General features: G+C 44.2%; 1 protein-coding gene across 1 annotated transcript; it reads left to right on the forward strand.

The window, feature by feature from the left end:
• The first annotated feature begins 1,757 nt into the window (after positions 1-1,757).
• On the forward strand, positions 1,758-18,122 carry mettl2a (methyltransferase 2A, methylcytidine). The gene is made up of 9 exons (XM_055657038.1): positions 1,758-1,909; positions 2,953-3,044; positions 4,194-4,624; positions 5,312-5,361; positions 6,458-6,518; positions 11,430-11,569; positions 12,437-12,543; positions 13,570-13,635; positions 15,303-18,122. The coding sequence occupies exons 1-9, from the start codon at positions 1,812-1,814 to the stop codon at positions 15,470-15,472; spliced, it is 1,215 nt and encodes a 404-aa protein (XP_055513013.1). The 5' UTR covers positions 1,758-1,811; the 3' UTR covers positions 15,473-18,122.
• Positions 18,123-26,867: the final 8,745 nt, after the last annotated feature.

Here is a 26,867-nt window from a genome sequence, read left to right on the forward strand (position 1 = left end):
TTTACCAATGAGAATGTCCGGAATGATTGTATTAAAGGCTGAACTAAAATCCACAAAGAGCATCCGGACGTAGCTCTGCCCCTGCTCCAGATGGCTCAGCACAGAGTGGAGAGCTACGGTGATGGCGTCTTCTGTGGATCTGTTTTGGCGATAGGCGAATTGGTGGGGGTCGAGGTCTGGTGGTAGATAGTCCTTGATGTGCTGGAGGACCAACCTCTCGAAGCACTTCGTGATTACCGGAGTGAGGGCCACAGGACGGTAGTCATTAAGGCTGGTGATGGTAGACTTCTTCGGCACAGGGATGATTGTGCAGTGCAGCCAGTGCATGCTCTACAGAGACTTTACACACTCCTCTCCAAACCTTGCACAGTGCAGTCTTTAACCTGAAACATTAATTCTGTTTATCTCTCCAAAGATGAGAGTTTTACTGTCACATTAAATATATAAAATAAACACACAACTTTTTTTGTTTATTATATTGTTTACATGTTTTGTTGTGCTGATACAATTAAGAATTCCATTGTTCTATCTAGGTCATATGACAATATATATACACACATATATAATATACACACATTAGACACAAAAAACGAGTAACTCAGCGGGTCTGACAGCATCTCTGAGACCCTTCTTCAGACTGAGAGTCAGGGAAAAGGGAAACGAGAGATATAGATGGTGATGTAGAGAGATGTGGTACAAATAAATGAAAGATACCTTGTACCTTCCGAAGAATCCACCAGGGTTCCGAAGAATCCACCAGGGACTGTACTGGAAGTTGGACTTTGTTTTTTAATATACTGGACAATGTTTACATTTATCAAGCCAATTAACCTACAATGCAGTCAACAACGTTCTCCAGAGATGCTGCCTGTCAAATTAACCGAAGATCTCGGAGAAACGCAGGTCTCGGGGAGAACGTACAAACTCCGTACAGACAGCGCCCATAGTTGGAATCGAACCCGGGACTGTAAGGCAGCAACTCTACTGTTGCGCCACCGTGACCAAACATCTTAAAGCTATATAAAGCTATATAATCATCGGCGAGTTGGTCTATCAGCAGGTGGGGTGTTGAGAGATGTTGAGTGATCCTGTGGCTGGTTGGGGGTGGAGAGGAGAAAAGGAAATATGGGAGAGGGGGAGGGAGAGGGAGGAGGGGGGGCTCCGCTTTATGATCTTTGTTCGTGACTGCAAAGAAGAAGAGCAGGACGAATCGCAGAGGTAGAGCAGGGAGGGAGGATGTTGCAGAATTCTCATCGGAGAGAGAACTTTTTTCAAAGTAGACATGCCTTGAGGAGATTCGGCTGTGGAACAGACAAAATGTGTAGGAAGGAACTGCAGATGCTGGTTTAAACCGAAGATAGACAGAAAAAGCTGGAGTAACAGGACAGCATTGACAGGCAGCATCTCAGGAGAACGTTGTTGACTGCATTGCTCAGTGTTTCCGATATTTTCTCTTTATACTTCAGATTTTCGTCTTTAGAACATTTTTTTAATTTTTAGCTGCACTTTACAACACATGTTTAGTTAATAATGACATTTTGTTCTGGAGATACACTGACAGCTTCTGGAGAGAAGGAATGCATTTCGTTGTCTCTGTACTGTACACTGACAATGACAATTAAAATTGAATCTGAGCTGCAGCTTCTAATTTGCCTCCAGCGGCGAAATGGTTAATCGGAGCTCATGGGCCTGCAGCGCCCCCTTGCGCCCGCTGGCCCGAGCGGACCTGCGCTTCCTCCGCCGCCTCGTCACGGCCCAGCTCGGAGGACCACTGACTCCTCCACGTTACCGACAGGCTTCACTGCGGTATCATGGCGGCGCCCATTGAGACAGACTCCGCTCCGTTGCGACCACAGTTCGGGAGCCGCTATCTGACTGACCCGGGCCGAGTCTTCCAGCACAACGCCTGGTAAACGCCCCCGCCCTACGCGGGACCCAGACATGCTCGTCCGACATGAGGGGAGAATGCGTCCGGCCTCCTTTCCTCCACATCCTGTCTTAGCATCCTCGTCTTCTCGCACCCACTTAGATCACCTACTTCGATTCCTCCCTCCCCCTCCCCCCCCCCCCCTCCCTCTCCCCCCCCTCCTCCTCCTCCTCCTCCTCCTCCTCCTCCTCCGCCTCCTCCCTCTCCCTCTCCCTCCCTCCCCCCTCCCCATACCTATTTCACTACGGATACCTCTTCTCCTCTCCACCCCCAACCAGCCGATTCAGATTCAGATTCAATTTTAATTGTCATTGTCAGTGTACAGTACAGAGACAACGAAATGCATTTAGCATCTCCCTGGAAGAGCGACATAGCAAACGATTTGAATAAATAATAATAAGTGTCCGGGGGGGGGGGTGGTGATTGGCAGTCACCGAGGTACGTTGTTGAGTAGAGTGACAGCCGCCGGAAAGAAGCTGTTCCTCGACCTGCTGGTTCGGCAACGGAGAGACCTGTAGCGCCTCCCAGATGGTAGGAGGGTAAACAGTCCATGGTTGGGGTGAGAGCAGTCCTTGGCGATGCTGAGCGCCCTCCGCAGACAGCGCTTGCTTTGGACAGACTCAATGGAGGGGAGCGAGGAACCGGTGATACGTTGGGCAATTTTCACCACCCTCTGCAATGCCTTCCGGTCGGAGACAGAGCAGTTGCCATACCATACTGCAGTTGTGTGATGCAGTTGGTAAGGATGCTCTCGATGGTGCAGCGGTAGAAGTTCACCAGGATCTGAGGAGACAGACAGATCCTCAGCCACAGGATCACTCAACATCTCTCACCACCCCACCTGCTGATAGACCAACTCGCCGAGGGTTATTTTGAATGCTCCCCTGCCATATTCTGGTCGTTAATTCTTCTGAAGCATTGGTCATGTCATTGCTTATGAACGTTTAATGATGTTTGCATTCTTATTCCATCTTAGATCAGCGTAAAGAGGTTAATTGTTTCTTTTCCCCCCTCCTCTTCCATAGGGATAATGTGGAGTGGACTGAAGAACAGGAGGCAACTGCCAGGAAGAAAGTTGAAGAAAACTGTACTGAAACTCTGTCTTCAGAAAAAGGAGGTAAGTGAATTGTGTGTAGGAAGGAACTGCAGAAGCTGGTTCAAACAGAAGATAGACACAAAATGCTCGAGTAACTCAGCGGGACAGGCAGCATCTCTGGAGAGAAGGAATGGGTGACGTTTTGGGTCAAAACCCTTCTTCAGACTAGTGAATCATATCAGATTTTCCTCTCCAAAGGCTAATCCCAGTTCATGATTTTTGATCTGCGCTATGTGCTGGAGCAATGCAGCGAGCAGGCAGCATCTCTGGAGAGAAGGAATGGGTAACATTTCAGGTCGAGACCCTTCTTCAGACCAGGTTGAAGAAGGGTCTGAACCTGAAACGTCACATAGAAACATAGAAATTAGGTGCAGGAGTAGGCCATTCGGCCCTTCGAGCCTGCACCGCCATTCAATATGATCATGGCTGATCATCCAACTCAGTATCCCGTACCTGCCTTCTCTCCATACCCCCTGACCCCCTTAGCCACAAGGGCCACATCTAACTCCCTCTTAAATAAAGCCAATGAACTGGCCTCAACTACCCTCTGTGGCAGAGAGTTCCAGAGATTCACCACTCTCTGTGTGAAAAAAGTTCTTCTCATCTCGGTTTTAAAGGATTTCCCCTTTATCCTTAAGCTGTGACCCCTTGTCCTGGACTTCCCTAACATCGGGAACAATCTTCCTGCATCTAGCCTGTCCAACCCCTTAAGAATTTTGTAAGTTTCTATAAGATCCCCTCTCAATCTTCTAAATTCTAGAGAGTATAAAACCAAGTCACCCATTCCTTATCTCCAGAGATGCTGCATGTCCCGCTGTGTTATTCCAGCATTTTGTGTCTCTATTCTATCAGTGGTTGGAGTTCCTTCACTTCATGGTCTCATAAACCATGTGCTCAAGGTAAAGAAGGCTATGTACCCAGTCTCCAGAGCTTATTAATTCTTTGCCAGTATCTGAAAGGTTTGGAAATCCTGTTTTTCTCTTTGTCAACTGACTTACTTTACCAATGTAGTCTTTATATATATTTTTTGGAACAACATTACAGATATATAGCACATTTAGTATTAATTGCAAAATGTGTAAGTTAATGTATAAATTGTGTGGTAACATCTGCTTCAGAAACGGCTTTGACTAAAATAAAAACTCCTTTCTTGCATGGCTTTGCAAACAGCGGAATATGAGAACAGAGCTAACGACTATTGGAATGACTTCTACAAAATCCATGAGAACAGATTTTTCAAAGACCGTCACTGGCTCTTTACAGAATTTCCGGAGCTGGTGCCCAACTCAATATTTTTCCAGTTGGATCAGGTCAAAGCCAGCTCGTCATCAGGACATCAGAGCAACTCCAGAAACTGCTGTGACAACAACTTTGAGAATGCTCAATGTTGTCCCCAGCAATGTTCAGACGAGTCAGTAACATGCGTGCAGGAGCAGGAAAATCTTCAAGTCAATACTCTCAATTTAAAAGACGATGAAAGAAAAGACAGGCTTGTGGATGTGACTTCTGGGAATACAACACAGACTCAGACAAAACTGAATCAGAAGCAATTACTCAATACCAACTGCACAGGAGCTTCAGCAACATTCCACATACTAGAGGTAAGGTGGGAAGCTTCTCATTGATTTAGACGATTCTCTGATACATGTACAATTGATTTCTTCAAATTAGTGGATGATTGCTATGCTATTGTATTTTACCAACTGACTGTAGCGTTTCCATCCACATCAAGCAGGTACATTTTTTGTACCCTTCAAATGTAATTTCATACACACAAACTTGTGCTTGGAGTAACACCATGATTACCAAATTCCTTTTTGAAAAAAAATCAGCTCTTTACCAGAGCCTAGTAGCCTAGTAAAGAGCTGACTATTCCTTTCATCAAAGGTTCTTTGTTTTATGTAATATCCCAGGTTAAGTTTTAATTACCAGTAATTGGTGTTAAACTTTTGAATACCATTGCTTTGACGTAAACTTGATTGCTGGGAAAACCTGGACATCGCTCTTCAGGAACAATGCAGGTCCTTCTGAAAGGGTGCAGGGAAAGTTTTCCGGGCGTTTCAGGATGAAGCTCTTGGGTTTTTCAGTTTTGAAAAATTAAATGTTGAATTAACTTTGGAATTTTTATCTTGCATAAGAGCTGATGTGAAGCTAAAGCATGCCATTTAAGATGAGTGGTCCTCAAATGTAATGAAGTTTGTTAATCTGGCTCTCCACACAAAAAAGATTCCAGTGGTGCTTACCTTCAAAATAGGTGTCAAATACTTCTTTATTTCTCTCCTTGCTAGGTTGGATGTGGAGTTGGAAATACTGTGTTCCCCATTCTACAAACTAATAAGTAAGTAGTTTTTACCGTATTGGATCATCCACTAATCTACAGCTAATGCCATCTCTGTATCAGCTCCCCAGTTCCTGTGCTCCATGAAGCACACCCACTCCTCCTGCTCCCTGTAAACCTGCCAGGCTCACTGGAAAATGTATTATTCTGCAGTGTAATATTACAAATATGAATTTGAAAGTGTGTTGGTGTATTAGCTGGAATTACATCAAATAGTCCAGAATATCTGGCACTTTGGTAACAACCCAAATCCTTATGGTGTCAGATTATTGGTGTCATGGAGTCTTACTACAAAAAAAGAAAAAAATGTTCAGGTCAATTATTATCTCTGGGGATAGGCTCTTAAACATTTCAAATCAATGATATTTAATCAGAAGTGTATTTATATTTAATTCAACTTAATTCGTTTTTATCCCTCTGTGCCACAAAGATCCCATCAGACTTCATGAATTAATTTTTTTTCTTCCGTCTTGCATGAGAGGTTGCAAGTGTGCGCCATATCAATACTGAGCAGGGATGGTGCAAAAATTAGTTTAAAAAATATTCCTTTTTGCAAAACCTCACAAGTAAATTTGATTATGCAGTTCTTTTTCTGTACTCGGGCCGTTGCATTGCACCCATTATACGTGAGGATACCACTTCTACCTTGCATACATCATTTGGTCACCGGACTAACGGTGCTGGAGGTGATGCATCATCTCATTCCTGTGCTTTGTCAAATCAAGCCCCGGGAAATTGGACAAATCTGTAGGTACCACAAATGTAGGTACATTTGTCTAATAGTTCAAAATAAGTCTGTATGGAGCAATATAAACCCAATTCAGTGTGTGTCCATGTCAACCCCATATCACCCAGCTGGGTGTTAAAAATCTGAGTTAAAATGGTGAAAATCATTAATAGGTTTCTATCATCAACATTGAAAAATGGACAAATAAAATCCCCAAAATTGTTAGCAACATTGAAAAATGGACAAAAAAAAATCACAATTTTTTTTAGCTTTGTTCCTATAGGAGGAGCCAGCGGAGGTAAGAATGCTTGTTTTGAATTGCTCGCATTGCTCAGTGCCAATGACTAACTATTCTCTGTACCTTTACAGTGATCCACGGTTGTTTGTGTACTGCTGTGACTTTTCATCGACTGCTGTGGAACTTGTCAAGGTGAGATTGTGCTCTCAGCTTGGTCTGTCAGTCTATCTCTGTGAGTCCAGTGTATCCAAGTGCATTGATTTATGCCATTAGTAATCATCTTGGCATAAACCTCAAAATAGTTACTACTTATTGATTATCGGAAATGAATCTGACTTCACAATAGGTCTGCAACAATTGTGGGGTGCATTTTGGACTTTGGGTGCTGGCATAGGATTAAATTGGTCGCTACACCCTAAAGGAAAGATGTATCAGCTCATAACACTGCTTCACCCAGCTGAACAGGTATTTGAACAGTTTGGAGAAAGTGTTCCGCCAACATTGGTGCGGCAAATAAAGACTGCTAACAGTAATCCATCTGTATGGCATGGCATTGACTTGGTGGTACACACAAGCCATGTGTTAGAGCAGTTTGCCGTCCCTCTGCATGTGGTTACACCTTTTAGTCAGTTGATGCCAGTATCACACCAGAATTAAAATGCTCACTGAAGCTCTCTTAAAAATGGTAGAATCTATCTGTACTTAAAACCCAGTTGAGCAAGATAATTAAATATGTAGCGAGATGAAGATACAATGAACTGCAGATGTTCAAATCTCGAGGAAAAACCACAAAGTGCTGGAGTAACTGCTGGCCAGGCAGCATCTATGGAGGGAATGGATAGGTAATATTTCTGGTCAGTTCTGAAGAAAGGTCCCGACCCAAATGTCGCCTATTCATTCTCTCCACAGATGCTGCCTATCCAGCTGAGTCACTACAGCACTTTATGTTTTGTTTGGAGCAAGATGATCCTGCTAGGTGTGTGGAAATTAAATATTTTAGACTGTCTGATTCTGTCCTGGATTACTGTATGGGATTTCCTGGGAGATGTAGTTGTCACTGGAGGTGGCTGCCGGTAAATAGACTCATTGCATAAAGCTAACCTTTGTATAGAGTTATACTACATGGAAATGGGTCCTTTGGCACAACTTGCTCTTGCCATCCAAGATGTCCCATCTAAGCTAGTCCCATTTCCCTGCATTTGGTCCCTATCCATCTAAACCTTACCTATCTATGTACCTGTCCAAGTATCTATTAAATGTTGTTATTTCCCTGCCTCAATTACCACCTCTGGCAGATTGTTCCATACACCCACCTGAGTGCCTGACTGTAAAAGTTGTTCCTCAATTCCTATTAAATCTTGCCCCTCTCACCTTAAACCTCTTGTCCTCTTGTTCTTGAACCTTCTACCCTGAATAAAAGACACAATGGTGCAAATGTGATCTGGGTGACCAGAGGTGAAGATCTCCAAGTTTTTAGTCAGAGAAAGTTTCACTTGCGTTTGGTGTAGGAATTGCTGGAAAATGGTCGTGTGACTGACATGTTCCCTCTCTGATGCTGTTTTGAAGACTCCCAACAGTTGCCTGTGCCAACAGTGCCATCTCCAGGACAGAAGCAACATTTACACGTCTCCATTGAAAAGAACTAAAGAGGAAGGTCCAGTGTTGTTGATACAGGTCCACCACGGATTTTCCAGCATCCTTGGTTCCAGAGAATTTCTGGATTATCCGTTGTGCCGGATCAACAGATGTCATGGTCTTGGGGAGCTGAGATACTGGCCCGCAAAGTCGGCTATGGGAACCGATCTGTTAACTCCAGCTGGACTGAGTTCCAGAGTCCCAGCCCCGGCTGCAAATTCATTCTGCTGATCGGCCGTGTAAGTCATCTATGGAAGCCAATCTACCGGAGGTCCAGAGCCCCAGCCGCAGATAGCACATTTGACCCGCTAATCGGTGGAAGTCCCGATGAGGTCAAGATCACCCTCCTTACCGATCCTAGGTGCCACATTTTTGGGGGGATTCCAGGGGGGAGATTTTGTCCTGATTAAAAGAGGGTACTGGGCTACCAGTTGCCAGAAAATCGCTGGTAGACCTGTAGTAGAATCTCTCAGTGCATATGGTCCTGGTATAGGATTAAACGGCACCATTAAGGGAAGATCTATCAGCTCATAATATTGAACCTGACTGGACAGTTCTTGTTTTAATTATGAACAGGACAGAGGCTCAGTACCAGAAATGTGCCATATTTTATCACTCTTTCTTGCTCCTCCTCCAGGCTATCTGGCCAGGATTGTGAGAGGACGAGGAGAGGAGGGGGGGGGGGGGGGGGGGGGCAGGGGGCAGGTAGGGGGGTCATCAGCGCTGCAAGTCATCAGCACTGCAATTCAGATTCAGATTCAACTTTAATTGTCATTTTCAGTGTACAGTACAGAGACAACGAAATGCAGATAGCATCTCCCTAGAAGAGCGACATAGAATATGATTTCAATAAATAATTTCATTAGCATGTATACAGACATAGTGTTTTTTCCTGTGGGAGGAGTGTCCGGGGGGGGGTGATTGGCAGTCACCGAGGTACATTGTTGAGTAGAGTGACAGCCGCAGGGAAGAAGCTGTTCCTGGACCTGCTGGACTGGCAACGGAGAGACCTGTAGCGCCTCCCGGATGGTAGGAGGGTAAACAGTCCATGGTTGGGGTGAGAGCAGTCCTTGGCGATGCTGAGCGCCCTCCGCAGACAACGCTTGCTTTGGACAGACTCAATTGAGGGGAGCAAGGAACCGGTGATGCGTTGGGCAATTTTCACCACCCTCTGCAGTGCTTTCCGGTCGGAGACAGAGCAGTTGCCATACCATACTGTGATACAGTTGGTAAGGATGCTCTCGATGGTGCAGCGGTAGACGTTCACCAGGATCTGAGGAGACAGATGGACCTTCTTCAGTCTCCTCGGGAAGAAGAGATGCTGGTGGGCCTTCTTGATCAGAGTTGAGGTATTGTGGGTCCAAGAGAGGTAATCGGAGATGTTGACCCCCAGGAACCTGAAGCTGGAAACACATTCCACCTCCGTCCCGTTGATGTGGATGGGGGTGTGCGTGCCGCCCCTAGACTTCCTGAAGTCTACAATGAGCTCCTTGGTCTTCTTGGAGTTAAGGGCCAGGTTGTTGTCAGCGCACCATGCTGCTAGGAGCCGGACCTCCTCCCTATAGGCCGACTCATCATTGTTGCTGATGAGGTCAATCACCGTTGTATCATCTGCATACTTGATGATGGTGTTAGTACCATGTACAGGTGTGCAGTCGTGGGTGAAGAGGGAGTAGAGGAGGGGGCTCAGCACACAGCCCTGTGGAACGCCGGTGTTCAGAGTGAGGGTTGAAGAGGTGTGCTTGTCTAACCTAACAGACTGGGGTCTGTTGGTTAGAAAGTCCAGTTGCAGAGGGAGGGGTCGATGCCCAGGTTACCGAGTTTGGTGATCAGTTTAGATGGTATAATGGTGTTGAATGCTGAGCTGTAATCGATGAACAGCATTCTTACGTAAGTGTCTCTGTTGTCGAGGTGGGAGAGGGCAGAGTGAAGTGCCGTTGAGATGGCATCCTCCGTACTCCTATCCTTGCGGTAGGCAAACTGATAGGGATCCAGTGTGGGGGGTAGGCAGCCTTTGAGGTGTGCCAGGACCAGCCTCTCGAAGCACTTGGTGATGATGGGGGTAAATGCAACTGGGCGGAAGTCGTTGAGGCTTGCCGCAGTGGAGTGTTTTGGCACTGGCACGATGGAGGTGGTTTTAAGGCACGTGTGGACAACTGCTTGGGCAAGTGACAGGTTGAAGATGTCAGTGCAGACGTCTGTCAGCTGCGCAGCATAGGCCCCGGGGATGCCGTCAGGGCCAGCAGCCTTACGTGCATTAGTCCTACTCAGTGCCATGTACACGTACATAGAAATAGCCAACTAATTACTCCTGCTGCCTTTTCCCATATATCACTGACCTACTTATCATTTTATACTAATTTTGTTGTTAAGGTTACAGTGAGGCGGGAAGATAGCTGGAAGAGGCTGGAACTAATTTTGAGTATGCATTTGTACGAAAAGGCATTTGATAAGTGCAATTTATTAGGCTTGATACCAAAACTGAACCTGAGGGAATGAAAAGTTCAGTGACCAGGTACAAAATTGAACAAGGAATAGCATTTCTCAGATTGCGGGGTAGTTTTTAGCAGACTTTCAAAAGGAGAATCACTGCTGGCTTGCTATATAATTTGTATTTGCAGTGAAATACAACTTGAAAGTGTAATAAGCAGTAAGAAAAATGGGAACAAACTATAAAACTGGGTGAAATGGGTAACTACATTGGAAGGATAATCAAGTGAAAATAATTCAATGATACATCGTGATGGAAATACTGACGTGGTATAAATGTGATAATTAATGCGTTTAAAGGTAGTGGAAGAAGAGGAAAAGAATAGAACAAATCTTTGAAGACGACCACAATGTTTAGCAAAGTTAAATACATGGAAGTGTGGGCTTATTAAACAGGTCAAAGAACACACAAGTAATGTTAAACCTTTATTATACATTAGTTGGGTTCCAGCTGGAGTATTCTGCAAAAAATCTCAGCACAAAAAAATTAAAGAATGAAAACATTAAAGAGAGTGCAGAAGACGGCACTGTTTCACATTCTCAAGGGTATACTGGCGAAGATGGGGCGATTTAGTTTGGGTGTTCATTTGATAGAACTGTTTAAATCTATTTAATGTTTTTGATGGACTGCAGAAAGAGAAACATTCCAGTAGCTGAAGGGTCCATCACCAGAGTATACTAAATTAAGATGATTAGAAAAAGAAATACAGGTGAAAGAAGGAAAACTTGTTTTACAGACCAAGGACAGGATTTAGAATTCATTGCCCACAAAGGTGATGGATAGAGATTCAGTAATAGTCCACAAATGAAAGTGGGTAAATTGAGTAATTTTAACAAGATATCGTTAACCTTTAAGTTGCTGTATTTCTTGCAACTTAAGTTTGTTTATGAACAAAGGTGAACTGCTCAGATTTTGTAATGAAACCACTGCCCTGCAGCAGTGTGCAAGTGTTTTAAAGACTGTTGTTCTGTTTCTAGTTGAACTCTGGTTATGATATTTCTCGTTGCCTCGCATTTGTCCAAGATCTGTGTGATACTCAGGCCAGCTTCCCAATGCCAGACCAAAGCCTGGACGTCATCATCCTTATATTTGTACTCTCAGCAATTCATCCAGATAAGTAAGTACACTGTCCTTCATCTTGTGAAGTACTGTTGTCCCAACCACTGCCACAAAATAGTACTCTGTACTTTGACCATGTGTATAGTGCCCATAGATGGACACAAAATGCTGGGGTAACTCAGCTGGACAGTTAGCATCTCTGTAGGGAAGAAATGGGTGACATTTCGGGTCGAGACTGATCAGTCTGACGAAGGGTCGAGACCCGAAACATCACCCGTTCCTTCTCTCCAGGGATGCTGCCTGTCCCGCTGAGTTACTCCAGCATTTTGTGTCTATCTTCGATTTATACCAGCATCTGCAGTTCCTTCCTACACATGTATAGTACCCATGTTGTAGGAAGGAACTGCAGATGTTGGTTTAAACCTAAGATAGGCACAAAATGCTGGAGTAACTCGGTGGGGCAGGCAGCATCTCTGGAGAGAAGAAATGGGTGACGTTTTGGGTTGATACCCTTCTTCAGAGTAGTGAGAGGTAGTCTGAAGAAGTGTCTCAACCCGAAATGTCACCCATTCCTTCTATCCAGAGATGCGGCTTGTCCTGCTGAGTTATTCCACCCTTTTGTGTCTATGTATAGTACCCATGCCCATACCATACCCATGCCTAGCATGTGGTGTTGTAGTCATGAACCACATCTTGTGCGAGAACATGTCACTCATGTTGGTGAATTGGCCAAATATTGTTTTAATTCTCTCATCCTAACCCCAACCCAACAACTTCCTCTCATCTGCTCAACACCCCCTCCTCCACTTCTGCCCATTTCCATCCCTCCTTCCTCCACTCATTGGCCCATGAACCCAATCTGTTTCTGCCCATAGCTTGCTCTCATGGATCCATTAACACCCTGCCCCATTTCCTTTCCCTGCAGAATGCAGGCTGTCATTAAGAGGCTGAGTCAACTTCTAAAACCAGGGGGGATGATTCTCTTCAGGGACTACGGGCGCTATGACATGGCACAGCTTCGATTTAAGAAAGGTAAGTACTCTGGGCGGAACCTCTTCATGGGTTGATATCACTACAGGCCCTCCTTTTTTGCTGTTGTAAAAATAAAATTGAAATAATTCTTCTTTGTAACTTCAGAATTGTGATGGCACAAGAGGTTGGAACTAATCCAGACTTTGTTATCTGATGTGAAATTGTTGTGACTGTATTTCTTGAAAATACAACTTGGATTTGGCCCACTGTCTTAATCTGGACTTGTTTATTGAAGCTATAACACTCATCCATGGAAATGGTCGTCGTGAATATTTCTTATTGTCATTTCTTCAGCAAAGAAAATCTATCTTTCTCATGTGCAGCAAAACTATTTGAGCTATCAAGGAAACATGGAAAAAATAGGTGCAGGAGTAGGCCATTCGGCCGTTCGAGCCAGCACCTCCATTCAATATGATCATTTCATGGCTGATCATCTAAATTCAGTACCCCGTTCCTGCTTTCATTGACTATTTCTCAAGAGATACCAGTGGTGTGTATTCTTCATACAAGTTACTCATCCCAGAATATTGCCTGGCCAAGGCCCTAGCTGCTCAAAACACAGAATGAGCTCTAAAGACTGTATGCTAATCTGTGTCTTGGGGTGGTGCTGATAACTTTAGAGGGCCTTACAATTCTCATTACTGCCTCCCTCATTGCTTCTTGCTCCCTTCTTGCCTAGCTCCCATCTTTGCACCAGTTGCCAGCTCTTGAGCCCTGCTCCACACTGGGTTCCTTTTCTAGTCTCTGGCCAGAGCAGGACAGCTCAGTACTGTGGTTGGCCTGTGATGCTCGGCAACAAAGAGCTCTTTTATTCTAACTGCCCAAGCAGCCCAAAAATGTTGGCGAAATGTGGGTGGGGGGGGGGGGGGGGGGGGGGGGGGGGGGGGGGTAGGTGGGGACATAGCAGCAGGGTTTTGCATTCCATTCCGGGTTCCTTTGTTTTTCCCTGATGTTTCCTTCTTGAGATTAACTGTGCATTTTAAACCTCTGTATCTCTAAATACCGTGGTTTCTTCCCTGATTATAGGTCGTTGCCTATCTGAAAATTTCTACGTTCGAGGAGATGGAACAAGAGTTTATTTTTTCACACAAGGTACACGTCCGGTGTTTTTTGGTTCAATTTCCAGCTTTTTGTTGTGTGATGTCTCCAGTCATTTGACATGCAGTCCCTGATGGTGTGATCTTTATTACATCCAGTGTGCTAAAATCCTTTCCAGTTGGCCTGAACTCTTCCTACTTTTGCTAGTACTGCATACAATAAGCAACTTGCCCATTGACTTCTTGCAGCCATAAAAGAAAATAAGACTTGCTTAGGACAGACTTTGGCTTTGCAACTGGATGTCATGTTGTGTTCAAGTCTAGCAACTCTTGTTGGAAAGACTGCCACCAATTTGCACACGTTAGTACCTCGTGCTCACCAATATGATGATAACCAGATAACCTGTTCCTAGATGTTGACCGAGGTCCAGTACTGTCAAGGGCACCAAGATAACTCTCTTGTGCTCCATGAAGGTGCTGCAATGTCCTAGTCATCCTGACCCATATTTATTGCTCAGCCAACATCATTCTAACATTTATCTCGAAGATTTTACTTCTGTGTGACATTCAATATCCTGTCTATGTTTTCCCTGATGTTTCATCTACAGCACTACATAAACTATTCCCATAATCATAAGAAATGCAATCATAAGAATGCAGCCATCGTATTTCCAATATTACATAGCAATTGTACATCTGAATGTACTTCATTAATTGTGAAATGCCTTGGGTCATATTTTCCAGTTTGAAAGACACCCACATTTACAGCTCATGTTCTATACACTTATCACGCTTATCACTTTTTTTTTAACTGATGGGTTGGTTTTATGATTTTATGGTTGTATAGGGAAATATTCTTTCTTTGGGTTCTGGAGACCAGGATTCTACAGCTTAAATTCCTTGTGTAGAGAATGGGAAGTGAGCTTGGGTCAAATGCTTTAAGTAGTGGGAATTCCTTCAGGAAAAAAATGGTTGGAAAAACCAATAAATACTTGGACACAGTCCACAGCAGAGAGAATGGACAATCTGGGGCAGCGACTTTGTGCTGACCCATGCTGCACTCCCTTAAGAGCAAGAATGTCCTAATTTAAGGAAGGTAGGTTCACAAGGTTAATTCCTGGGATGGCGGGACTGTCATATGATGAAAGAATGGCGCGACTCGGCTTGTATTCACTGGAATTCAGAACGATGAGAGGGGATCTTATAGAAATATATAAAATTATTAAGGGATTGGACACGCTAGATGCAGGAAACGTGTTCCTGATGTTGGGGGAGTCCAGAACCAGGGGCCACAGTTTAAAAATAAGGGGTAGGCCATTTAGAACTGAGATGAGGAAAAGCTTTTTCACCCAGAGAGTTGTGAATTTGTGGAATTCTCTGCCTCAGAAGGCAGTGGAGACCCATTCACTGGATGCATTCAAAAGAGAGTTAGATATAACTCTTAGGGCTAGCGGAATCAAGGGGTATGGGGAGAAGGCAGGAACGGGATGCTGATTGTGGATGATCAGCCATGATCACGTTGAATGGTGGTGCTGGCTCGAAGGGCCGAATGGCTACTCCTGCACCTATTGTCTATGTCTATTATCTATGAATGACCAACTAGCGTTATCAACTTCTGAGTTATTGTTTGTAACATGTCAAAGATCTGTCATTGGCTGCGGCTTGTTTAAAATGTTGCTGAACAACATCACCTTGCCTAACCGGTACCACTGTATCACCCAGGAGAACTGGATGAGCTGTTCACATCTGCTGGCCTGAAGAAAGTCCAGAACCTGGTGGATCGACGACTTCAAGTTAACCGAGGGAAACAGCTGACCATGTATCGGGTCTGGATCCAGTGCAAGTATCGTAAACCCCTCCCTGGAGGAGAAGAAGAGTCCCAGCCCCGATGACCAGGATAACGGGACTGTATTGGGGTCTTTGCCAATCACTTTGGTTGATCCAGTTAAAGGAGGGGAAGTGAACCACCTTCTTCAAAGCACTGCCGTGCCATCAGTTCATATTCAGTACTCCGCAGGTTGCAGTAATCATTTTCACATTTGGGTATTGCTTCTCAAAGGTTAACTCACCGATTGGTGTGATCATAGGTTCTACAGATTCCATCTCCCTTCTCTCAGTAATTTACACTTTGTTCACTTTGATCTCTCTATTCTCCCCGTGCTGTGTGAATCAGGAGCAGGCATTCAGCCGGTCGGGCCTGCTCTGCCATTCAGTAAGGTCATAACTGATCTGTGCCTCAATCCCAATTGCCAACCTTTGCTTCATTAACCCTTGATACTCTAAGCCAACAAAAACCCATCCAAATATTTTGAAGGTTTTAATTATCCCAGCATCCAGGAAGTTCTGGAGAAGAGAGATCCAGATTTTTCCAACTCTCTGAATGAAGAAATATTTTTGGATTTCGCTCCTAAATTGCTTTTTTAACTAATTTTAAAGTTGTTCCCACTTGTCCTCCCAGCCAGTAGCGTGGAAAAGATTATCTCTATCGGGCCTTGTATGTCTAGGAAGGAACTGCAGATGCTGATTTAAACCGAAGATAGACACAAACTGCTGGAGTAACTCAGCGGGACGGGCAGCATCTCTGGACAAAAGGAATGGGTGACGTTTCAGGTCGAGACCCTTCTTTAGACTAGTGAGAGGTAGTCTGAAGAAGGGTCTCGGCCTGAAATGTCACCCAATCCTTCTATCCAGAGATGCTGCTTGTCCCACTGAGTCACTCCAGCATTTTGTGTCTAAGCCTTGTATATCATTTTGGATACCTGGATCTGATCACTCCCCAGACTTGTATTTGGGAATGGAAGCTGATCATGGTAAAGCTCATTTTATCCCAAAAGTTCGTTTTTACTTTTCTAATTCCGTTAACTCAATGTGATAGCTAAGCCCATTCAAATGGCTTCTGTTCCTAAAGGAAAAGTTTTGTATTAACTGTTCACTGTGGAGCAGCAGCAACACTAGCCCGTCGCTACAGCAGTGTTGATGGGTGGAGGGTGATGACAAGAGTCGCGTTGCCCACTTGCCCACTCTCTAGTCAATTTGAGAGACACCAGTGCCCGTATCACTCAGAAGTGGCGAAATGTGAGGCATTTGCAAAAGGAGAGGTGGGGGGGGGGGGGGGGGGGAAGAGGGTGGTGACGGACAATGCACAATGAAGTGCATTCAGACGCTGCCAGTATGAGAGTACCTACCCACACCAGTGTTGGTTGCTTCACAACATCCCCTCAAAACCTTGCTGACGTGCAAGTGGGACAAACATCTTATGGCTCTTATAGGATAAGAGTGGATATTGGAGAACAAAGACAATGTTTTAACTGTGTTGTGATGGTTTTACTGGATTTAATAAATATATTTAATTTGTATAATCCCCTTGATCGGTTTATCTGAGTGTACCCTCTCATCTTACATAAAAAATCAGGAGCAGGAAGCGGTCATCCCTCCCATAACCAATTTTCAACCCATGGCATTCCCCTGCCTTCGATTCCATGTACCAACTTTCTGTATGGGACTTTACTGAAAGCCTTCTGAAAATCCAAATCCAACATATCCATCAATTTCCCTTTATCTACTCACCAAAGAACTTCAGTAAATTGGTCAGTACTATTTATTTTTTATAAATCAATGTTGATTCTGCCCGGTCCTCTTTATTTCATTTAAGGTGTTCAGTTATTACATCTTTCATTATCGATTGCAGCATTTAACTTGCTGTCTGCATATGTCTCATAGATATTGAACTGGATGCTTGGTGAACACTGCTTAACGTTATGTTGTAATGGGATTTTTACCCACCGATGTTTACCTGAGCACCACTGTGCTGCCCAGATTTACTAATACAGTTAAGCTCAAATAATCTGCCCGCCCGGTATTCAGAAGTCATACAGCCCAGTAAAAGTCTGTTCAACCACCTTTCAACATGCCTTTCTTTCTACCTGCAGTAATCCCATTTAACCACATTGGGATTGTTCCTTTCAATGCCTTGCCTATTTAGGTTTCTGTCTAAGGCTCTCTTAGAAAATAATGATTGGATTTGATTCCACCACCTCCACAGGCAATCCGTTCCTGATTGAATTACTGATTCTCTGTGTTCTTTTACACAAAAAATAAAATCATTCTCTGCGTAAAGAAATGAACCCCTAATATTCCTATTCTCACCTTAAACCCATGCCCTTTTGTTTTGATACCCTTACCATGGGAAATAGGTTTTGACTATTACCCTATGTATTTATCTCATAAACTTATATGTTTCTATTGGGAAACATAAGTCTCCTTCACACCAGGGAAAACAAATGCAATCGATCCAGTCTCTCATCACTAATGCCCTCCAAACCAGGCATTCCTGGTGAATCTGTTCTGCACTCTCTCTAGCACAACTACATCTTTCACATTGTGTGGTGGCCACAACTGCACACAATACAACATAAGTTGGCCTAGGCAGTATTTTGTAAAGTTGCAACATAATGTTCCAAATAGTCTATTCTATGCCCCAACGTATGGAAGCAAGCATATGCTTTCTTCACCACCATATTAACCTATGTTGCCAATTTCGGAGAACTATGTTCTTGAACCCCTTGATCCCTCTGTTCATCAACATTCCTTAGATCCCCACCATTTGCTGTGTATATCCTACACCCAATTTGACTTTCAAAAATGTGTCGCTTCCCAATTGTCGCAATTAAATTTCAATCTACAGGTGTTCTGTCCAACTTTCCATCTGATCAAGATCCTGCTGTAGCCTCAGACAAGCTTTGTCACTGTCCATAACAGCCACCAATTTTCATGTCAGTTGTAATTTTTCTCTGTGCCTCCTATATTCACACCCAGATCATTAACATATGTGAGAAACAACTAGGGTCCCAGCACTGATCCCCGCTGTGCACCATTTATCAAAGACTTCCCAATCTAAAATCATTCTTCAACCAATATCTTCTGCCTCCAGTCGCCAAGCCAAATTGCAAGATAACCTTCAATTTCGCATGCCTTAACCGCCTGGACCTACCTACCATGTGGGATGTTGTCAAATGTCCATATCGACAACAACTGCCTCTCTGCCTTTATCAATCTCCTTTGTTAGCTCCACAACAAAAAACTTTTGAGAATTTTAAATTAGTGAGACCAGATTCCCCTGGCATAAGGTAATGTTGATTTTCCCTAATCAATTCCTGCCTTTCCAAATGTATAAAATTCCTGTTCCTTAGTCTTTTCTCCAATAATTGTGTGGCACGGTGGCGCAGCAGTAGAGTTGCTGCCTTAAAGCACCAGAGACCCGGGTTTGATCCCGACTACATGTGCTGTATGTATGGAGTTTGTACGTCCTCGCTATGATCGTGTGGGTTTTTTCCGGGTGCCTTTAACTGTTGCTCACTTTGACCTCTTAAAAGGGACCAAGTTGGGTAAAGCACTAGGAAATCTCTTCCAACTGTTATGTCCATTAGATTGCAACAATGGGGGAGATGTGGAAGGACAAACTAATTAACATCACCCATTTTACATGATTGCCCAAAGCCCAAGTTATCCCAAACCGAAAGCAGCACTCGTCACTGGGTATCCTGTGTATCCACCATCCGAGAACAATGAAGATCACTGCACCTGAAATAAATCTCATCAGCTCCAGGAACCCACGATGCAGGATATGCAGAGGAAACATTGATAAGACTCAACGGGTCCGCCAAAGGTTAGTGTGCACTTAAGCTGCGTCAATGTTCAAACTCTTTTCATTGAGTCGCTATTTCATTTTGTTATTCAAAGAAATGACGTGGGGCAGAAGACAATATTTACAGGATGGGAGATGAATTTTTGCATGGCGCGCAGAATCTAGAATCACTGGTGACACACATTTCCATTTGCAGACCAGTTGCCATGTGGAGAACAGTAGAGGTGCCAGGGGAAGAAGCAGGAATGGGCGGGGAGGTTACTTGCGATGGGTTTACTCGAGTAGGGAAAGTTCTGCTGGTGCTCCCGGCTCAAAGGCATTCTCTTAAATGAGCTAAAACCAGACTGTTAAGGGCCTGTCCCACCTGGCCGCCATTCGCGCGCCATTTACATGACCTGCTAGCGTGTGGGTGGCTCGTGGATAGTGCAGGACATGCGCATGGAGTGGTGTGGAGGAGTGTGGAGTGGCGTGGAGGAGTGTGGACTTTAACCTGCATGAAATCTTCGCGCGCCACCGGCCTGTCGCGTAACTGTCGGCCAAAGTGGAACAAGCCCAAAACCCTGGCCCGGCGCAACGTCTCACCTCCAAGAGCAGCAGAAGCAGGCAAACTATCGCCGAGCTCGGCCTGGGGCTCATGGCCGTTGCAGATCCGGATCCGCCCTCACTCCTACTCCCAGAGAGGGGCCAAGACGATTGGAGATAGACACAAAATGTTGGAGTAACTCAACGGGACCGGCAGTATCTCTGGAGAGAAGCAATGGGTGACCTTTCGGGTCGAGACCCTTCTTCAAACATCCATTCCTTCCCCAGAGATGCTGCCGGTCCCGCTAAGTTACTCCTGCGACCGTGAAGCGTCAGTCACTACCAGCCTGTGGCGTAAATGACGGCAAAGTGGGACAGGCCCTTTAATTCAGCAGGTCAAGCAGCATCCATAGAGGGAAATGGAGAGACAACATTTCAGGTCGGGACCTTTGCACTGAGCAGTTGAGAAATGTTGTTTCTTGCTCTAGTTTCCAGCATCTGCAATCTCTTGTGTCTCCGCTCAAGGCGTGACCTTATCTCTTCAGCTCCCAGGTTTGAACACTGGGAAGTACATACAGAACCATTTTACTTGGAACAGCAGCCTGAACCTGGACCCATCTCATCATATCTAACGACAAATTTGCCTTTACTTAATGAGTTATTTCCTCCTCCTTCCTCTGGCTTCAACATTTACGACTTCAATCATCTCTCATACGAACTGCTTTAATCTCTGGCATCTGTTCTCCCCCCCCCCCCCCCCTCCCCACCACCTGTATCCACCTATTACTTGTCTTGATTTGTCATACCTCTCACCTATCCCAGCTTTCTTCTCACTACCCCCTTACAATCAGTCTAAAAAAGGATCCCGACCCCAAACGCTATCTATCCATGTTCTTCAACGAAGCTGCCTGACCTGCTGAGTTAACCAGCACTTGGTGTCCTTTTTTGTAAACCAGCATCTACAGTTTCGTGTTTCTACCTTTAAACTAAGAATCCTCTGGTTCCATAGTGTTAAAACTGTCTATAAGGCAATTTTCCCCATGAGTCAGAAACAGCCTTTTTTGAAAGTGACCTATAATTGTATTGCTTTGCATACACTTTGCTGTAATTCTTCGAATAATTACACTAATCCTACCCATAATTAAATGATGGTCTATATCCGGTATCCAGGCATTAATGAATATCATGAAATATTTAATTATTAGCTTGAAAAATAATTTGAGAATGTATGGGAGAATTTCCATAATGTCTGTAAGTCAGGTCATTTGTAACCTGGGATCACTTGTACCTGTACTCTCATTCTTCTACCTCGTTCAGAGTTGTGCCCTTGCGTTAATATGTCTTCTCATTCTTTCTACCAAACGGTAACATTTCTAACTGCTTAGCGTTCATTTTAGTTTGACAATAGATCCTATGTTGATGAGCAACAAGGGCGGAGCAGATGTTGTTATTGTATCCAGTGTAAAGCCAACCTGGGTTCAGTGGTGGAAGTGAATGAATTTTCTGGAAATTTGCCAAATTACCTTTGTGTGTTAGGGAATATAATTCAGAGTTCTCTCTTGAGAGATGATCTAGGTGGGCTATGCTGTGATAAATTGGAGAAGTTTGTGGCAGGGTAAGATCAATGTCTCCTTCATCCCCACGTTCTTAAGTCCTTATCAACAGCCTCTTAAAAATCCAAATACGTTACCCGTAACAGTTTATTTTTAAATAAACCTACTAGCTTTCTGAGGCAGGTACATAAACTTATATTCCAGCTTTATCTTTTAGGTGAATTTTATTAGCATGGTTAGCCACCGGAGATTTCAGTAGGAACGTTCCTCCTCTGAGTATATTGTTAGACAAGGGATGATAATTATGAGCTAGGTCTATGATGCAGCCATTCAAGTTTCAACAGCAACAACCACCTGTATTTATGGTGCTTTTAATGTAGCAAATTGCTTCACAAGAGTGTTAATGAATAATAAATTGATATCCATCCATTTAAAGAGATGTTAGGACATTCAGTCAAAGAGAAGTTTTGAGGTAGATCTTAATTGAGGAGAATTTGAAGTAGGAAGGCTCGGAGAGGGAATCCCAATGCTTAGCCAATGCTGGAGTTGGTATAGCACCATTTATATTCTGCACTCTGTATCTTCCCCTTTGCTCTATCTATTACACGTGAGTTTAAACTGATTGTATCTTAGTATGGTGTGTAGTGGCATATTTTTATATCGTTCAAGAGATTACTCCCTCTAGCCACTAAAGTAGACTACATGGTTAAGGAGACTTGTAATACGCAAGTGAGCTCTCCTTGAGACCTTCAGAGCTTCTTTACAGATAAATCTTCATAACACAGTCTTTCGATTAATAGTTTCTTTATTGTTGAAGAAACACAATAAGATACATCCGACCTTCTTCTTCGACTCGTACACATTAACCTTCGTCAAACTCCAGCATATTGCTTTAAACGTTAAAAAACTCCTTGTGTCTCGGTTAAACGTCACATGGTCGAGGGTAAACCTTCCCCATGTAAGTCCGAACTAAACTAAAAACCAAGCTTCTGCGCAAGAAACCTAGCTCCAAACACGCCCTAGAATACGTAATAAATCCCACCCACATAATAACAGGCAGTCTAAAATTTAAAGGCAAATGCCATAATTAATGACACACAAAATAAGCCAAATGGCCACTGCAGGGTGTATCAGATCTGTTTGAATGACATGCAAAACAAAGCTTTTCACTGTATCTTGGTACATGTGACAATAATAAACCTAAACCTAAAAGTCATGCTACATGGTAGACACAGTTCCTAAAGATTTACATTTATTTATAGCACAAGAAAACAGAGGCAAAAATATTCCTCCTGCCTATCCCAGCATTTGTTATGATTATGGTTGATCTATGGTTTTCAAGAGAGAGTTAAATTTAGCTCTTGGGGCTAACGGAATCAAGGGATAAGGGGAAAAAGCAGGAACGGGGTACTGATTTTCAATGATCGACCATGATCACGTTGAATGGCGATGCTGGCTTGAAGGGCCGAATGGCCTACTCCTGCAACTATTTCCTATGTTTCTATGCTGTCCTCAATCCACTTCTATGCCAGTTCCCGAGAGCCCTCATTTCACTAATCTTTCAAAAATGTATCTACCGCCACCATAAATTTCTACAATGATCAAGCCTCCACAACCCCTTGAATAGGGAATTCCAGAGATTCAGCTCCCTCGAGGAAAGAAATGGTTACACATTTGCATTTTAAATAATCAGCCCCTTAACTTGTAACAATGTCTCTTTGTTTGTATCGCTGTCACTAGTGACAACATCTCAACATCTGTTTGTCGGGCCCACTCAGGATCAATCTCTGAAGAAGGATCCCGACCCAAAATGTTATCTGTCCATTTCCTGCCACAGATGCTGCCTGGCCCATTGAGTTTCTGCAGCAGTTTTATTCCAACATCTCCGATCTTTTGTATTTCCCGAGGATATTGTATGTCTCAGTAAAGTCATCTCCTAATCTAAAGTCCAAAGAATACAGATTCAAGCTGTTTCACTTCTCTTGATATCAAGCATTATCACAATTTGATTATACCACGGACATTAACACAAATTGATTCTTACAATGGATTGCAACAAAGTCAATATAAAGAGTGAAAAATAGAGAAACAAAATAAATGAGTGATTCAACTACTTTGTTTTGGGGAAGTTTATAAATCTAGTAATGCAATGATCATGGCTCACATCTCTTGTTATTAGTTTTAGTTTCCAGATGAGCCTTTACACTGAGGCTCTGCCTGTCCACGTGGGTGGATAGAAAATATTTCCTGGCACTATTTTGAATGAGGGTAGCATATCTACAAATTAGTGTTCATTGAAATACTGTCAGCTCTGTCTCAACATTTGTGAATTGAGGACCCACACTGGAGACTTGAACACATTTTTTCAGACAGACATTCAAGTGCAATTCTGCTGGAGGATTTTTGGAAGGAATGTTGAATTGAAGTTTTATCTGTCGCTAAGTTGTATATAAAAGATCCCAAATCATTCATTGTGGATCTTTACTGCACACAATGGTTCTGCTTTCCGACGTTATAAAGATGTGTTATGCCATCTTCCTTTGAGCCACCTTTCACAATTAATCAATGCCACACTGTTCTCTCTGCTGAAGCATACAATCTGAGCTATTTTGTACATGTATCATTTAAAAATCTTATTTCCAGATCCCAAGGTGAGCAATCTGAGAGAAACTTTAGAACCATAATCTCAGGGGGAAATGAGCTTCAGGATGAACTGGTTGTTTTAATCTTTTGTCTTCCTTTCCCTGGAGGTACATAATTGAATTTAACATTATTGAATCATTGAATTGAATAATTGATACATTTAGATAATTCAGATAAAGTATCTGTTCATTCATTCTGGCCTATTTGTGGCTTCAGACTCATAGCAATGTGACTGTTTTTCAGCTGTGCCATAAATTCAGCTGTACCAAGATTCATGTTTCATGTATCATGTTGTCTTTTATGACTGTTGGCAGAGCAATTTCCCTCCTGGGATAAATAAAGTTGTATCGTATCGTAAACCATTTGGTGACCCATCAAGGATGTGTATTAAATGCTGGCCTTATCAGTGAAGATTAAAGAAATGTTTTGAATGGTCTGATAACACTGTGATTAAAGGCATTTTTAAATGTCACACCAGGTCATATAAAATAGATTGTCCCACACAGTTACCCCAGAACACGCCGAGAGCTGTTCGTAACGCAACCAGTTCACAATCGGATATGTGGCTGCCCAGCAATATATCTTAATACAAGACAGGTTAATCAATGGGGCATTTCATTCAACCATTTAGACCAAACTGAGTTCGTATATGGCAGAGCTTGCTGCAGCAACCAGCAAATCCATCCTGCTGAGCTCCCATTCTTATGTACCGGCTGTACATAAATCGGTCATTCAAAACCTGGGGAGGACTTGTATTCAGTCACCCCTCTCCATCTGTGAGGCAGTTAGAATGTGAGAGTTGATGGAAACTGTTAGAATCTTTTGTGATTACATTTCAGGCACGTGTCTGCATCTCAGGGAATTGCATCTCAAAGTTGATGAGTAGGACTTTGAGGTTCAGGTACAGTATCGCATCAAAGTGGGGAGGGGGAGGGGGGAAGTAACCTGGGTACAGGAGGCAGTCACACTCCTTCGATTAAGGACTGTACAATCGGTCAGGCAAAGAATGTGACCACAGGTGAGATATATATGGGGATCCAGAAGCATTGTTAGTGGAACATCAGTCCTTATGATCTTCTTCTTCGAGTCCGTTGCAATCTCAGATGTCGTTCTGCCAGTATCTGGCGCAGGTCACAGCTGGTCGGGTCGGTTCAGCCAGGTCCTGGGGGCTGCACTGGGGGGCGTCGTCACACTCCAGTAGGTGGGACATTGTCTGTACTGCTCCACAGCTGCATGTGTCTTCTGCCTGGTAGTTCCATGCTTTCATAAGTGCTTTGCACCTCCCCTGCTCCACTCGTAATCTGTTGAGGGTCTTCCAGGTTGGCCATGGGAGGTCGTGCCCGCTGGCGAGGCATTCAGTCGGAGTGATTCCTCTCTCCATCCAGTCGTGGGCTCGTGTGTTGAGCTGGTTCCATTCATCTTTCCAGATGTTGGTCCTTGCTGTTTCTTTGGTTGTCTGGAGAGGTGGGACTGTCTGCAAGAAACTGGCTCTAGATTTCAGTCGGGGTGGAGGTGCTGTGTGTCCGTGCAGGGGGTGCCTGGTATCGATCTCCTGTGCTCTCCGCTCGTCTTGGGCGACGATGGATCGTCTGATATGGGGGGGGGGGCAATACCAGCTAGGGCGTAGAGGCACGGGACTGGCGTTGTCTTTATGCATCCCGTGATAATGCGGCAGGTGTCGTTGAGGGCTGTGTCAACCAGTTTGGTGTGGTGGGAGCGGCTCCAGCTTGAGCACGCGTATTCAGCTGTGGAGAAGCACAGGGCTAGGGCAGTTGCACGGATGGTTGGTGGATCAGCGCCCCACTTTGAGTTTACCAGTTTGCGCAGGATGTTGTTGCGAGTGTTGACCTTGGCTTTCGTGTTCTGAAGGTGGGTTTTGAAAGAGAGTGTCCTGTCGAGTGTGACTCCGAGGTACACGGGGTGAAAGTGGTTGGAGAGTTTGTGGCCATCCCATGAGACGCTCGGTTGTTTTCCTGCATCTCGATTTTTAAGATGGAAGCTGCAAAGTTGGGTTTTTGATGGGTTGGGTTTCAGGTGGTTGTTATTGTAGTAGGTTGTCATCTATAGGAGGGCGCTTTCCAGGACAGACTCGATCTTCTGGAAGTTCTCCTGTTGGGTGGTGATGCAGAGGTCATCAGCATAGATGAAACGGCGGCATTGTGCGGGGAGTGGTTGGTCGTTGGTGTAGATGTTGAAGAGGAGGGGGGCCAGTACGCTGCCTTGTGGTAGGCCATTCTTTTGGGCTTTCCATTTGCTCTTCTTGTCGTTTAGTTAAACGAAGAAGCGCCTGTTGTTGAGAAGGCTTTTGATGACTTGGCACAGGTCGAGGTCACCAGTCATGTCAAATAGTTTCCTGATCATGGTGCGGTGCTGGACAGTGTCGTAGGCAGCGGTGAGATCTATGAAAGCTGCTCCGGTGATGAGTTTGCACTCAAAACAGTCCTCAATATGTTGGGTGAGGTTCAGTAGCTGCCCGGCACAGGAGCGGCCAGGGCTGAAGCCAGCTTGATCTTTTGTAAGCTTGGTCCTTATGATGACTAAGATATATGAGAGTAGGAAACACAGGGTGGATGAAGGGCAGTAAAGTGAGTCCACCTACACCAACTAAGAGGGACGTGGCATGGGGAGCACGGGAGCGCCGAGAACATAGAACGAGAACATACTTGGCAGTAGGGGGGTGAGAAGCAAGAAGGATCTTCGGGACTATATTGAATAATTTTGTTACTGTGTTGCCGTCCTGTGCATGGTGACTCTTTGCATACGTGTATTGTATGCAAAACAGAATTTCACTGTACCAAGAACATGTGACAATAAAGAATCAATCAATCAGTGATATGTCTAAGAGGAGGATGGTTAACCATGAATAAATAACCCAACTTTGTTCAGGATTGATGTGGTGCGAGTGATACAGACGGAGTGGTGAAA

This window comes from Leucoraja erinacea, chromosome 27 (assembly GCF_028641065.1).
Source record: "Leucoraja erinacea ecotype New England chromosome 27, Leri_hhj_1, whole genome shotgun sequence".
Classification (NCBI taxonomy): Eukaryota; Metazoa; Chordata; class Chondrichthyes; order Rajiformes; family Rajidae; genus Leucoraja; species Leucoraja erinaceus.

Coding starts and splice junctions, on each gene's coding strand:
- mettl2a (XM_055657038.1), top strand. CDS start 1,812: ATGGCGGCGCCCATTGAGACAGACTCCGCTCCGTTGCGACCACAGTTC. Junction 11,570..12,436: donor TCAGCAATTCATCCAGATAA/GTAAGTACACTG, acceptor CTTTCCCTGCAG/AATGCAGGCTGTCATTAAGA. Junction 13,636..15,302: donor AGTTTATTTTTTCACACAAG/GTACACGTCCGG, acceptor TGTATCACCCAG/GAGAACTGGATGAGCTGTTC.